Here is a 15,614-nt window from a genome sequence, read left to right as displayed (position 1 = left end):
AAGGAATATTCTTATCAGACTGATTGAATGTAGCATATACGTGACTTGGCCGGCCGCCAAACATGTTGACACACCTCCTTGGGAAATCGAAACTGAAAGTGACGTCGCATATGGACTTTGGTTTACCTTACGTGTCTTTGCCATATGGTATCTTTGGTGTAACATATATGGATCTGTCCACACGCTTTAACCGGTACAGAAACTGAAACTGAAACGGATATTGAATCGTTCATTCACGTTGCAAGGGAAATAAGCCGATTTTATTTCAACAAGCCAGCGTTGGATTGTTACTTCCCTTTGATAAAATTTCGTTAATTCTCTATAAATTTGAGCTCTTTTACGTGTTAATGAAGTACGATTTATGTTTTTCCTTCATCTGAGAGTGATGCTAACCTCTTTGTCATGGGGAAATATGGAAATCGCTGCGCAAAAGCTCGTTTTTCCTGACATAAATTTGCAGGGAAGGCAATTGGCCAATCAACGATTGGTTCCATCTGTAAATCGTGCAGGTTAACAGACTTGAACTTCCGGTTTTTAGTTCTTCGTCTGGAAACAAAGGCATATAAAAAAATATTTTTTAACGATTTGTTGTCAAAGAAGAACATATGTACTTCGTCTTGCGAGGTAAGGACATGTTTTGCTTTTGTTTTAGCATATTATTCATCAGTACGTCTCAAGCCTTGCATATTAATTTCGAAAAAAATGTGTCACGACGGAGCGCGCAAGGGAGACCACCGATTTCAACGGGCAAAAGCAATTGAACGACGAAATCTTTTACATTTTCATGCTTTTCTGCAAAATTAAGCATATTTAGATGCCTGTTATTATTTGTGCACATAGTAAAGTTTCCGTTGATGTTAAAAGATTTGTGCACAACGATGCTTTCTGTGCTTTTCTTGGTCAAATTGTGATCGTGTGCGACATAATTTTGAGCGTGGACTTCGCTGGGGTGGTGCAGGATTGTAGTTTCGGACAGTACATAGGTATTTTTTTGGTTACATCATAATTAAATTTCGTGGAGGATATAGTAAAGATTATAATTAATAGACATCGTTGCACGTCTCATTGCTTCAAGTATTTATCATTCCACATTGTGGTGATTGGTACGGAATCTATAGCACAATAAATTGGGCTCCACTTTTTAGGGCTTTCTCAGAAAACTCAGAAGTTTCTGCATTGATTTATTGATTTCACAAGATATGATGCAAAGTTGAAATTGGTCGGAACTGCAGTCCAGTAATAAGCAAGTCTGATTGTAAAATATGTAAGTTTTGCTTTGTCTTATTTACAAAGCCCCGCTAAAAAAAATAAAAAATGTTTAGGTATGCCCTGTAAAGTTACTGTAAGTGTAAAAAGGTGTGTCTCCAATCTTCCCATTGCACCGAAAATTTTGAGGTTCAATATGACCCTCTGTCTCATTTTGGGGGGAGGGGGGGGGGTGGTCATTTCACAAATTTTGAGAGTCATATTCAGTCTAAATCATCCCATGTTTCAGCTTGTTGCTTTTTTTGTGTGTTTGTTCCCTCAGACATCACACACACACATGTGTATGCACACTGGTCAAATTGAAATCCATTGTAAAAGTATTTATTAAGATTTGAAAAGATAAAGAAAAAACAACACTTGTTTTTTTCAATGACTGCAGTCACAACAATATGAATAACAAATGTGTCTCAATGCTAGTTCCATGCTAGCATGGTCTGGGTATATAATCTATTACTGTCACAAACAAAACTTTAAAAAAGCAATTTTTTCAAAGAAGAAAAAAGCTCAAGTACCAAGTCACATGAAGCAAAACATAAAACAAAACTAAAATTAAGCATGCTGTCAGGCATCATGCATCAGACTTTAATAACCCAAATATGATGAATTGAATTCTGAACTTCATTTTTTCATTCACTTCAAACCAGCCTCAGGTGCTTTTTCTATTGACAGAATTTCTCAGCTGAATCTTCTGTCACTGTCAGGTTGTCTCTGTTTTTTTGTGTGTGTTTTTTTAAATTTGTTGCCAAGTGGCCGCTTGTCAAAAGCATTTTTTGACTGTGAACCTCAAATGCAGATTGTGCAGAAAAGCATCCCAGAGCAAAATTAACACCAGTCAAACTCCTCCAGCAATCTGTCATTAAACTTGACACCTGTCCATGCGGCCTTTGCAGTGTCTTCATTCTCATTCGGCTTTGATCACATTTCAACAATAGTTTGTCCAGAATCTCTGCTAATACAGCTTTTAGTTGATGATGAGTGTGTATTTGTGCTCTAACCAGCGCATCAGTGACAATTTCAGCATTTGTACGGAATGGTTGATGATTGAGCAAATGTGTTCTGTGCACTGGGTAAACGTATTCGTCTCTGGTAAAGGAAGAAACTCTGTGAAGCAGGCATGTTGTCTGCCAGTGCTTGGCGGTTTAGAAGCAGTTTTGTTTTTTGTTTTTTTCAGAGAAAAAATGTGCGTCATGTCGCACATACCAAAAATATTGAAATCCATGCGTCATTTACGCACATGCGTACGTAATTGGGAACACTGGTCTCAGTCAGTGACATTTTCGTTTTTCCTTTTCATAATAAATAGCAGATTTTGTTAGATCCTTATCCTGACTTTTTCATGACAAAAATTTATAAACGTAGTACTTAACATTTGGTACAAGTACATTTTTCATGCTTTTAAGTTCTAACTCTTAAGCCAAAATTTGACTAGTTGATATAGAATTAATCCACAGTTTGGCATGGCAGCTAATGGCAAGTTTAAGAGAAAAAGAAGAAAAAAAATCACAAAAACCTTGCTTATTTGAAGTTGAAATTCACCTTGTCAGTCAAAGGGAAGACCATTCAGCTTGGTTCTAATCTAAGATAGCAGCCATTGTTAGTCAATGATACTTTTTATAGACTTCTATTATAACAAAATAAACCCTGACGCCAGGTCAAGGGACATAATTTGGCTGCTTTTGTCTTCAGTTTCTGTTTTACCAACTGGTGATGTAGTGTGTGTTTTTGTGTATAGTGTTTGTGAGACAGACTGGAAGTGGAAGTGAAAGACCTGGAGAACATGCTTTTAACTATCTTCAGTTTAAAACTTTTTAATTCAATAATATTTAAGATAGCAAAATGCAGTATTCGGCTTTTTATTTGGAGTAATGGCTCATTATTATTCTTCGTATGTAATATATATATATATATATAAAATCAGTGCAAAAATAAATGAAGAAGAAAATGTTAGGTTGATTCACCTTTTCACATTTGTAACCACAAATTAATGCTTAGCTAGCTTTATCAAACAGGATGTAAAATAATTCAGATTAGTTCTCTCTCTCAGTCTCTATCTCCCTCTCTCTCTCCTTCTGTCTCACACTTTCTCTCTCTCTCTCTCTCTCTCTCTCTCACTCACACGCACGCACGCATGCGCTAACACACACACACACTCAGTATGCACACACACATAGAGTGTACAAATGTATACACACAAACACACACACACACACACATGCTCATGCGCTCACACACATACACACACACACACTCACACACAAGCACACACACACACCTACAAACCTAGCCAGTTAAAAGAGACACAGTTTTTCTTCTTCTTTTCCAGAGCTCTCAGAGTGAGAGTCCGTCCTTGTACGTTGACGGATTTCACGGCCAGCCAACCAACGGCCTCTTTAACCCCCTGCACCCTGATCGGCAGCCTGATCCCAGGCGTCCCCGGCATCACGGTGGCAGGCTACCACACCATCATCATGGACCCCAACACCTATCGCATGCCCCCCCTCACCATGTCCACCATCAACACACACGACAACCTCTTCGCAGGACGCATCCCCTCCGTCTCCACCTCCCACTTCCCCAGCCCCTACTTTGCCAACCTATACTCGGACAACACGCCCACATTCGCCTCAGTCAAAAACGACAAGGGGGACGTCACTACGTTCAACCTGCAGCAGCAGGCAGCGCAGCAGCAGCAACAGCAGCAGCAGGCGGCGGCAGCGCCGCCTCAGCAAGACACCAGTCCTGTGTACGTGCAGCAGCAACAGCAACAGCAGCAGCAGCAGCAACAGCAGCAAGCGCAGCAACAGCAGGCACAGCATCTGTCCAACAAGGAGGACTCGGGGGATTCTTTGGGCAGTGTGAGGTGAGAATTTTCGGTGAATTCAGTAATATTGAATGGAATGGATGTGCTTTGTGTAAATGTGCATGAAGTAGGAGTGAGACTGGGAGGGTTGAGGAAGGATTAGGAGTCCGCTACAGTGTTCAAAGATCTACCTAGTTGGTCTGCAGAGGTATCTTTCACTTAATGACATATTCAGCATTTATCTGTACATGTATAATACAACAGGACTTGATATGAGGCTTTCTTGTCCTGTCGAATTCATTCTGCTTGTATTATGACATTTTGAAACAAAAGTAATGTTTAAGTTTAACTTCAGCCAGACAGTGTTAAAAAAAAAAAGGAGAATAATAGCCATGCTTAGTGCATGTATGCATCATTATCGTTATGTATACAGATACCACAAATTAGTTGTATGATGTGTTGGTTGGGCAGAGGAGGATGCCATGTTGAGTGTTTGTGAGAGAATCTGAGCACACAGGTTTGAATCCCACGCTCTTGATTATTTTCTCCCCCTCCAGTAGACCTTGAGTGGTGGTCTGAGTGTTACTGTTAGTTTTTGGATGAGATGATAATCTGAGATCCCTGGAGCAGCAGGCACTTAGCGCACTTAAAAGAACCAATGGCAACAAAAGCGTTGTCCCTGGCAAAATTCTTTGAAAAAACCCACTTTGTACAGAAAACATATATACAGCAGCAGGCAGAAAAAGAAAAAAAGTGGCATTGTAACTGTAGGCTGTAGCAACACACTCTCCTTGGGGAGAGCAGTCCAAATTTCACATGGAGAACTGTTTTTTATTGTGGCAAAAGAATAATACATTACAAAACATGCACTGTGTCAGTGTGTGTGTTTGTGTGTGTGTGTGTGTGTGTGTGTGCTGGTCACAGAGCACATTTTCTGTTCTTTTTTCTGTTTTTGTTGTTTTTTCAGTGCATTATTCAATTTGTTGTAACAAATTGTAGCAAGTTAATAAGTGACAATGGCAGTATCTATTTTCCCACCCTGCCTGACCCCAGCGGAGACAACGGCACGTCGGGCTCTCAGCCTAGCCTGAAGAAGAAGTGGTTCACCAGCTATACCAACTCCGGGGAGGGGGGCTCGGGCAATGTGTCCAAGACCGAGAGCCTGTCATCGATGCGTAAGTGGTTCTCCAAGTATGCGGCCCGCGGTAGCAAGGGCAAGGGCTCAAAGCAGCCCCGGCAGCCCAAGAACTCGCGGCCCAAGCTGAAGAAGCTGGAGTGCGAGGAGTGCGGCAAGGAGTTCAGCTACCCCTTTGACCTCAAGCGACACAGCCGCGTCCACACTGGTCAGTGCATGGGGGCTGTTGGGCAAAGAGGTGGTTTGGGGGGGGTTGGGGGGGCATGGGTGTGAGGGGTTGGGCTGGGTTATGTTATGTGATCTCATCTCATACAAGAATCATTAAAGGGAAGAACAGGAAAGGGAAACTTCTGGTTACTTAATTCTGTTTTTGAATGAGTGGCTTTTATATGTTTGCCAAGAGCTCTGAATAAATTTTTTTTTATATAGGTGGTCCAGGGATTGGGGAAACAGTATGGAGTTTAACAATAACATCCAGGATCAGTGTGTTGCCTTGATTCTGGTCTGCCTTAGCAGTTGGCAATGCCAGTGGTCTGATACTGTTAAACTGTCAGTCATTGTGTGTGTGTGACGTGTCATTTGTGAATGAGGTGTATTTTAATGCCTGAATTATGTGTTGGAATATGCCATATTCAATGATTTGTCATAATGTCAGTCCATCTGAGTCTTCAAGCAGGTTTTGTGTGTGTGACATTTTTTTGTAATGGAGCACTTAGATGTAGTGGCACAGTCAGAAGTAGTGAATCACCCCCAAGACATAAATTTCTTGTCAGAAGAGTATGGATGAGAAAGCATACTGTTTTACCAGTCACCTTGGCAATGTGGTTTGTGTTCTGGAGAAAGCAGGCTTGAGAGGTTGGGGGTTTTTTTTTGCCCGCTAGTCAGCTCCCATCTAGGGTGATGTGGGCTCACATGGGAAGACTGACCACACAGTAAGGTCATCCTCATCCTCTTCACAGATGCATCTTTGGGAGTGTTGTACAAATTTCCTGACCAGCACTGCAGGTGTTTGTATTTCACAAAGCGTATTAGGAGTACAGCCTTATCATATACATCCAAATCTGAATGGACCTCCAGAGCGGTATCACCATCATCCTCATTATCATTTGTCATCAAATATAGAAGATGAAATTACCCCAAACTCCGAGGCCTCTAGTTAATGCCCTGTTCTCATGGTGACCAGTTTTTATTTTCCCTCTACTCATGGTGAGATCCACCCAGAGTCTTTACTGCTGGCAGATTTGCAGGGGACTGATGATGGATGGATGCTGAAGGGATCTTCACTCCCACTGCCTCCATGGCTGTGTGATAATCATAATTGTCGTCAGTTGCCTGGGGCTCAGTAGGTAGTGAACACCGCGGAAGTGACTCAGCATCAGTGCAGGGTCTCCTGTGGTGTGTGGCCTCTTGACATCCCACTATTGATTGTTTCTTGCAGGTGTTGGGCTGTGGCAGATGAAGCTGGGTGTGGCTTTGTATGGGGAATGTGGGAGTAGCGTCACTAAATTGGCATGGTTATTGGGGCAGCAAAAACAAAAAAACAAAACAAAACATGTTGAGGATGTAATTGTAAACGTCAAACAAGTAAAGTTATCAGTAGATTTTTTTTTCATAAACATGAAATAAAGTGTTAAGTGTAAAATGACAGGTAGGATCGTAAAAAAAAAAACAATCACCAAACACCTTTGCTTGTAAATGAAGGAATGTGGGATGCTTGTGAGTGATTTCTTTCTTATATTTGGAGCTTGATGTGTAGGAAACTTGCAAATTTGAATTGGCAGTGTTTATTCTAACCCCTAAACTACTGAACCGTGGCAAAATGAAACCACTGTAGCACGAGAAGTTTGAAGTGCAGTTACTACTTTTCGTGTACCTATCAGTGGCGTAACTGATTTACATGTTTAACTAACTGTATAATATTATTGTGTGTTCTCATAGACTGGTTTTAAGAATTGAGGAAGGAGGAGAGGGGGTGGGGGGCAGGGGGGTAAGCATCCCTGAACTGGCCCCTTAACTAACCTTTTAATCTTTGTATTCCCATGGACTGGTTTTAAGAACTTGACGGGAGGGTAATCAGCCCCAAACTGGCCCCTGTATGGTCAGCCGGGCTGTACTGTAACCAGCAACGTGACTTGATTATGCTTTGACGCTGTTGCCCCCCGGTGCTGTGCCCATCAGGGGAGAAGCCTTACAACTGCAGTGAGTGTGGGCGGGGCTTCACCCAGGCCACCCACCTGGCGGCCCACAAGCGCACACACCAGCCCAAGCACCTGCCGCAGTGCTCCGTCTGCAACATGACCTTCACCTCCTACGAGAACTTCCTGGCACATGCCAAGCTGCACACCAAGGGGCGGCGGGTGCTGGAGTGCCACTTCTGCCACAAGGAGTTCGTCTTTGAGAGCGAGCTGAAGCGCCACCAGCGCTCCCACACCGGTGAGGGCAGCGATGGTAATGACAGTCGTTCTGATGGACAGTGACACTGACAGTTATGGTGATTCTTTCTTTCTGGGAGAGACGGTCGTTTTGATGGACAAACAGTGACACTGACAGTTATGGTGATTCTATCTGGGAGGGACGGTCGTTCTAATGGACAGAGACCAATGATGACACTGACAGTAATGGTGATTCTTTCTTTCTGAGAGGGACGGTCGTTCTGATGGACAGTGACACTGACAGTAATGGTGATTCTTTCTTTCTGGGAGGGACAGTCGTTCTGATGGACAAACAGTGACACTGACAGTTATGGTGATTCTATCTGGGAGGGACGGTCGTTCTAATGGACAGAGACCGATGGTGACGCTGACAGTTATGGTGATTCTTTCTGGGAGAGACAGTCGTTCTGATGGACAGAGACCAATGATGACACTGACAGTAATGGTGATTCTTTCTGGGAGGGACGGTCGTTCTAATGGACAGAGACCAGTGGTGACACTGACAGTAATGGTGATTCTTTCTTTCTGGGAGGGATGGTCGTTCTGATGGACAAACAGTGACACTGACAGTTATGGTGATTCTTTCTTTCTGGGAGGGACAGTTGTTCTGATGGACAAACAGTGACACTGACAGTTATGGTGATTCTTTCTTTCTGGGAGAGACAGTCGTTCTGATGGACAAACAGTGACACTGACAGTTATGGTGATTCTATCTGGGAGGGACGGTCGTTCTGATGGACAAACAGTGACACTGACAGTTATGGTGATTCTTTCTGGGAGGGATGGTCGTTCTGATGGACAAACAGTGACACTGACAGTTATGGTGATTCTTTCTGGGAGGGACGGTTGTTCTGATGGACAAACAGTGACACTGACAGTTATGGTGATTCTTTCTGGGAGAGACGGTCGTTCTGATGGACAAATGGTGACACTGACAGTTGTGGTGATTCTACCTGGGAGGGACGGTCGTTCTAATGGACAGAGACTGACGGTGACACTGACATTAATAGTGATTCTTTCTTTCTGGGAGGGACAATGACTGTAATGGTGATTCTTTCTTTCTGGGAGGGACAATGACTGTAATGGTGATTCTTTCTGGGAGGAACAATGACTGTAATGGTGATTCTTTCTGTCTTTCTGGAAGGGACAGTGACTGTAATGGTGATTCTTTCTGGGAGGGACAATGACTAATGGTGATTCTTTCTGTCTTTCTGGGAGGGACAATGACTGTAATGGTGATTCTTTCTGTCTTTCTGGGAGGAACAACGACTGTAATGGTGATTCTTTCTTTCTGGGAGGGACAATGACTGTAATGGTGATTCTTTCTGTCTTTCTGGGAGGGACAATGACTGTAATGGTGATTCTTTCTGTCTTTCTGGGAGGGACAATGACTGTAATGGTGATTCTTTCTGTCTTTCGGGGAGGAACAATGACTGTAATGGTGGTCGTTCTAATGGACAGAGACCGACGGTGACACTGACCGTGATGGTGATTCTTTCTTTGTTTCTGGGAGGGACAAAATGCATTATGGTCATTCTTTTCTGGGAGGGACAGCGACTGTAATGACGGTCGTTCCGACGGACAGAGAGAGACAGACGGTGACACTGATGGTAGTGGTGATCCATTCTGAGAGGGACAGCGGTGTTTATGATGGTGGTTATGGTGGACAGACGATGACACTGACGGTAATGGTGATTCTTCCTGGTAGGGACAGAGATGGTCATGATAGTATGATGACGTATTTTCTTTGGGACAGAGATGGTAACAGCCATGGTAGTATATCAGAAAATCTTTTAGAATATTTGTAACAGCTTCAGGTTTCAAAGACTGCTGGTAAGGGGAATGACGGTAATTATAATTCATTGTAGAGGGAGAGAGACAGACACTAATATTGATGGTAGTTTGTAAAATATTTTTAGAGGTGGTAAAACTGATGTTAGTTTGATAAAAACTTTTTTTTTCTGGTGGACAGACATGGTAACAGTGATGGTAACTATAATATAAGGAAAAAAATCTTTTGAAATAATCCAAACAGCTTCCAGGTTAAAAAAAAAAAAAAAAATGGTGGTGAGGGGATTTGCAATATAATGATTTTTTTTAACTTTCTTTTTTGATTTCAAAATAATATTCTAAACAGCTTCAAAGTTCAAAGAAAACTGGTGAGGGCATTAATGGTAATTATGATTGTTTATGGGGGAGAGAGGCAGAAACACTGATGGTAGTATGGAAAAAAAAAAAAGATTTATGATTAATAAACAGCTTCAAATTTAAAAGAATGCCTAATTTATCTATCAGATAGGAAATGATGGCAATGATGATTTTGTAAGAAAATGATTGAGAGTATGATGATTTTTTTTTTTGGAAGAGAGAGGTGGTAACACTGACGGTAGCATATGAATACAAAAAAATCTCAACAGTTTTAAAGTTCAAAGATTACTGGTAATGGCATTCATGATAACCATGATTCTTTTCGGGGTAGAGTGGGGAAAACACTGATGGTAGTATGTAAGAAAAATCTCTTCTGGTAGAAAGACAGAAGAGGACACGAATAGTAGCATATAAAACATATCTTCAGGGCATTATAAACAGCGTCAAAATCCAAAGAATCGTTAGTTTATGACGGTGTATATAAGAAAGGAAATGATAGCAATGATGATTTCTGCAGGAAATGACTTTTTGTAATATTTTTTTAAAATGAGATTGGACCTGTCAGTCATTCTACCCTTGACAGAAGTGGTGCGGTAGTGTAACACTTCATTTTGTTTTTCGTCTGATAAAAAAGAAAAGAAAAATAGAAAAGAAAAAAAGAAGAAGAAAATTATGCTGCTGTAGCAGAGGAAGAAGAAGGAAAAGTAAAAGGGTAGCACTCTTTCAGCTCTGGACACATCTGCATCGCCGCTTTTTCTCTTTAGCCAGCGAACTTTTTTTGGTTTTTTGTTCTGCTGCCTCTATCATCCATGCCATTCCAGTGTCGTATCCAAATTGCCCCCTATCCAGAGGCCTCACCACACAGTCATACCCAGGTTCAGGTGCCACAGTCCCAGCGCTTGATAGCGTTTATTTGCTTAGTGCCCCCAGTTCATACAGTCATGCTGGTCTGGAAAAGGCTATGGGAAAAATGAGAGAACATTATTCGGGGCTTGAAAAGTCTTGTTTTTTGCGGTTTTTTGTTGTTGTTTTTGTTTTGTTATTTGATTTTGTTAATTGTTTTAGTCCTTGTTTTGTGTTTTTTTTTGTTTGTTTTGTTTTGTTTTTAGCTATGAAAAGAGAGGTGAGTCAATGCTGATGGCTCCCTGGTTTCAGGAGAAAAGCCGTTTGAGTGCCCGGGGTGCATGCGGGGCTTCTCCCAGCTGACGCACATGCAGTCTCACCAGAAGAAGGGCTGCAAGGGCGTGCCCTACGTGCCCAAGTTGGGCAAGAAGAAGCGGCGCACCAAGACCACCGAGTCCTCCTGCCAGACCACCTCCCCCCTCCCTGAGGACCCCCTCCCCACCCCTTCCTCTTCCTTCTCCGCTGGTGGAGGGGGAGGGGGGGGAAGCAGCACGCCCAACCTGACCCCGCTGTCGCCTCCCCCTGTCTCGGCCATGACCTTTTCGCCGCCGCTGTCGGCACTGCCGACCCTGTCGACCATCGCGCTGTCAGGGAGCCCCTTCCACCACCACAACGCGCTGCAGGGGGTGCCCCCCACCCTCCCCACCATGGTGCCCCCGCCCCCGTCGGGGTCATCGTCGGGGGTGCCACAGTACCAGACGTTTGACCAGCAGGAGGACGGTGGCAAGCGGGGCAAGAAGGGCAAGAAGGGCGGCGGGGAGTCGGCCAACAGTGAGTCCAACAGTGAGGAGGACGACAAGTCAGGGATTCAGGGGTCATCGTCGGGGGGGTCACTGAAACTGAAGCTGTCTACGGCGTCGGCGGGGCCATCGTCTGGCAGCGGGGGTCAGCTGTGCAAGATCTGCCACAAGGAGTTCCGCTACTTCAGCGCTCTGCAGAGGCACATGAGGACCCATACTGGTGAGGAGGGTGTGTGGGTGTGGGTGGGAGGGGTGTGTGTGTGTGTGGGGGGGGTGTTTATTGGTGTGTGTGTGTATGTTTGCAATATCTGCCACCAGTTCTGCAATTGCTGTGGTCTTCAGAGTCACATGGGGACCTATACAGTCGAGGAGGGTGTTTGTGTGTCAGGGGATGATGTGGGGGTGTTGTGGTGTGTGTGTCCCAACTCCAAGATTTATTATGAGTCCCACGACATCAGTGCAGAGGCACATGAGGACCCATTCTGGTGAGGGGGGTTGGGAGGGGGTGGGGTTGTTATTGTGTGGATGGGTCTATACTGAGTTGTGGTGGATGTCTGTATGTGTTTGTGGATGTGTGCATGTGAGAAAGGGCAGTCTTGTCATGTACAGTTTTCCAAAGCCACACACAGTCACTACACATCCGTAGCTGTCATAAGTACTAATCAGACACATACACCACATGCTGGCTGATTTCCGTGTCACGCTGACGCAACGCAAACAGTCACTGCTGACTCACATGTTTTGCCTCTTTTGTAATTTTTTTTTTTTTTTGGTACCTTGCCGATAACTAACACTAACAGTATTGCATTTGATATCAATGGGAAACCTTTAACAGAAAATTGGGAATTTATTCACACCTAAACCACAGTGGTTTACAAGCCACAAATGTTACACACAAAAAAACCAGTGCAAAAACATCTCAAAATTAGCCACACAAAGGAGAAACTTGACAGATTGCATATAGTTTGAAAGCTGAATCATAGGCATTGTGTTGTATTTTCAGCATCATAGAAGTTGTTTGAGTAAGAGTGATCAACTGAATATCTCGTGTGCGTAAAGGCCATGTGTAAATTTGGAGGGAGAAAACGTGACCAGTTAACACTAGCATACTGTTACACAGAGTTTTAAATTCACAGGGTCAAAACCAGTTTTGAAACCTAATGTGAATTTAAAACCAACACTGGAGAATGACAGCAACACTTGATTTGACCTGAACGTGTCATTGGGAAAGCCCGCAACATCGGAAAAATCCGCAAACAAGCCGCAGGGGCCATAGTTGAGGGAAACAATTGCTGCTAAGTGTCTAAATTTTACGATAATTGAGAGAGAGACAGCGGTGCCACGCTTTACATGTGTGTTATGTGTGTGTCCTCCGCTGTGCAGGAGAGAAGCCGTACGAGTGTGGGATCTGCGGCAAGACCTTTGGCCAGAGCGCCCACCTCAACAAGCACAAGGCCAAGCACAGCGGCATCGACGAGGACCTCGCCATCATCCGGGCAGCCAGCAAGGACCGCTCCCCCCGCCCCCACTCCTCCTCCTCCTCCACCCCCCACGCCCTCTCCCAGCAGCAACAGCAACAACAACAACAACAGCAACAACAACAACAGCAGCAACAACAACAGCAGCTCAGCCAGCCGACGGCGGCGCACACTCCGACACCGACGTCGTCGACGGTGGTTCTCCATGGGGCGGGGAGTCACGCGGGGAGTCCTGTGATGCACTCCTCGCACCCCATGGGGAGCCACGCCCTCACCTCTCTGGCCATGCCCATGTCACTGTCCATGGGCCGCTCGGCCTTCTTCTACCACCACATCAACCCGGACAAGTGAGGGGTAGGGGGTTCGGGTCTGTCTGTTGGCCAAGTGTTGTTGGTGTGAGTCTTCTTCACCATGGGGTTTTTTGGGTTGTTTTTTTTTTTTTTTTTTTTTTTTTTTCTTTACATCAGCAACAGGGTTGTCAATGAGTCGCTCAGCCTTCTACCACCACCACATCAATCCGGACAAAGTGAAGGGAGGGGCTGGGGGTTCGAGTCTCTTGTTGGTCAAGTGTTGTTGGTGTGAGTCTTCTTCACCATGTTCATTTTTCTTTTTCTTTTTTTTTTTTCTTTCTTTTTTTGTTGTTGTTGTTGTTGTTGTTTTATCAGCAAGTGGGTTGTCTATGGGCCACTCAGTCTTTTCCTACCATCAGATCAACCAGGATGGGGCCGTGGGGAGTGGGGGGGTTAGTGTCTCGGTAGGGGGTGTTTGCCAAGGTGTTGGTGCGGGTGTTCTTGATGGTCTTTTTTTAAAATATTTATTCGGCAGAAAGAGGGGGGGGGGGGGTGTTCACATGAACCGCTCGGCCTTTTCTTCCACCACCACATCAACCCTGACAAGTGGAGGAAGGAATGGGAGTTCGGGTCCCTGTAGATTTTGGGGGAGGACTGTGTGTTGGTGTGGGGTGAGTCCTGTCTGTCTGTACCGTGAGTGCTTTTTAACAGTGGGGGGGAGTATAATTTCAAAATGTAATGTTTAAGATGAGAAAGATCAGTTTAAAGCAAATTAAGTCCCCTAGCATTAATTACAGAGTAATTTCCCTTTTTTACTATCTGCACCAAAACGTTTGCAAAATAAATAAAACTTCCATGCTTAGCAAAAGAAGTTCCTGTTTGAACAAAAAATGATAATAATGACTGCTCTTGTTGTTGGGTCAGAATATCAGATCAAAGTGCCAAGTTTAGAGAATACAAAAAGTATAGATATAACAGTAAATGCAGTTTGCATATAATTAGGCTTCATTTTTTTATTTTTTTGTGCCCATCCCAGAGGTGCAATATTGTTTTAAACAAGATGACTAGAAAGAACTGAATTTTTCCTATTTTTATGCCTAATTTGGTGTCAACTGACAAAGTATTTGCAGAGAAAATGTCTTTTCTCTCACAGCATCTCACTTTGTGTGGTAATAATTCTGAAGTGTATGCGTTTATGTGTACCTGTATGTCTGTACAATATGTTTGACTTTGTTTCTGGGTCTAGAAAAATGTAACGCAGGGTTTTGGAAAAGGCGTACTGGGAACTTTGTCGCTTTATGCCTGTAGGAACCCTGGCTTTCCCATGCGTCATCCTCTGGGACCTCTCTGGAACTTTCCATTCTGCTCTGTGTGTGTGTGTGTGTGTGTGTGTGTGACCCGGCCGTTGACAGGGTAGCTGCAAGGAGTGAGAGGAAAGTTCAGAGGTCTTGCTGGGTGATGGCATGGCAAGTAGCTTCCCACATGACTCATTTGTGTTTTTGTTTTTTTTCTCCTCTTTCATCATTTCAAGGGCTGCTAGACGCTGCATTTGTCAGGGACAGGTGGTTTGGCCTCAGGATGTGTGGGGGAGGGGGTTGGGGGGGGTGCGGGGGGGCTTAATATGTCTCCCTGTCAGCTGTTCATTCTGGTTGCAGACACCATGGTTCATGTGGCTAGCTGTGCACAAAACATTTTGTTGTTTTTGTTTGTTTTTTGATGGGGTTGTCATCATATCTGTGCCGTGTTTTGAAGGACAACAATCATGACTTTTTTTTTTAGATATTATTTTCCCCTCCTTTGTGGCATCACTACATGTAAGACAGGAGAGAGAAACTATGCCGTGTAAAGCTGTCGGTGTGTGTGAAAATATGTTGGCCACAAGTTTGCAGCATTGATGTGTGTGTGTGTGTGCGTGTGTGTGTGTGTGTGTGTGTGTGTGTGTGCGTCTTCAAGTGTACATATGTGTCGATTCATATGCGTGTGTGTATAGATATGTTGGCGATGCATTCATATATAGTAAATATGTACATATTCATCGTTTTACCGCAGTGTGTGGGGGTTTCATTTATGTTTTAACTGTGTTTGTGTATCATGTTGCTGTTTCTGTCTCTGGTATGTCTTCATGGCTTGATTAAGGTCAGGCAGTTGACATTGATAACAAAATGACAGCATTGAATGCCCTCTACATGTGTAATTTCATTGTATATTTCCCATTTATGTGTGTTACATTGTTAACCATTAGTGTTTGCTATGTAGTATGTATTTGCCATCTACATGATCACTCCCATTGGACGATTGTTGTTGCCAGGTGAATAAGTTTCTCACACTTGGGTTGTACAGTTGTAAAAAAAAAACCAAACCAAACATACACGCGAATGAAAGCATTTTATCTGTGTGGATTATGTGTTTCTTTTGAATGGGA

At 43.7% G+C, this 15,614-nt stretch overlaps 1 protein-coding gene across 1 annotated transcript; it reads left to right on the top strand.

Moving 5' to 3' along the window:
• Positions 1 to 527: 527 nt before the first annotated feature.
• On the top strand, positions 528 to 13,676 carry LOC143291520 (uncharacterized). The gene is made up of 6 exons (XM_076601415.1): positions 528 to 624; positions 3,590 to 4,126; positions 5,120 to 5,409; positions 7,380 to 7,634; positions 10,937 to 11,644; positions 12,808 to 13,676. Exons 2-6 carry the CDS (start codon positions 3,735 to 3,737, stop codon positions 13,251 to 13,253), a joined length of 2,091 nt encoding a protein of 696 aa, XP_076457530.1. The 5' UTR covers positions 528 to 624; positions 3,590 to 3,734; the 3' UTR covers positions 13,254 to 13,676.
• Positions 13,677 to 15,614: the final 1,938 nt, after the last annotated feature.

The sequence above is a fragment of the Babylonia areolata genome, chromosome 17 (assembly GCF_041734735.1).
Source record: "Babylonia areolata isolate BAREFJ2019XMU chromosome 17, ASM4173473v1, whole genome shotgun sequence".
NCBI classification, from domain to species: domain Eukaryota; kingdom Metazoa; phylum Mollusca; class Gastropoda; order Neogastropoda; family Buccinidae; genus Babylonia; species Babylonia areolata.
The sequence above is the reverse complement of the archived record's forward strand: the minus strand, read 5'-3'. Positions and strand labels throughout refer to the sequence as shown.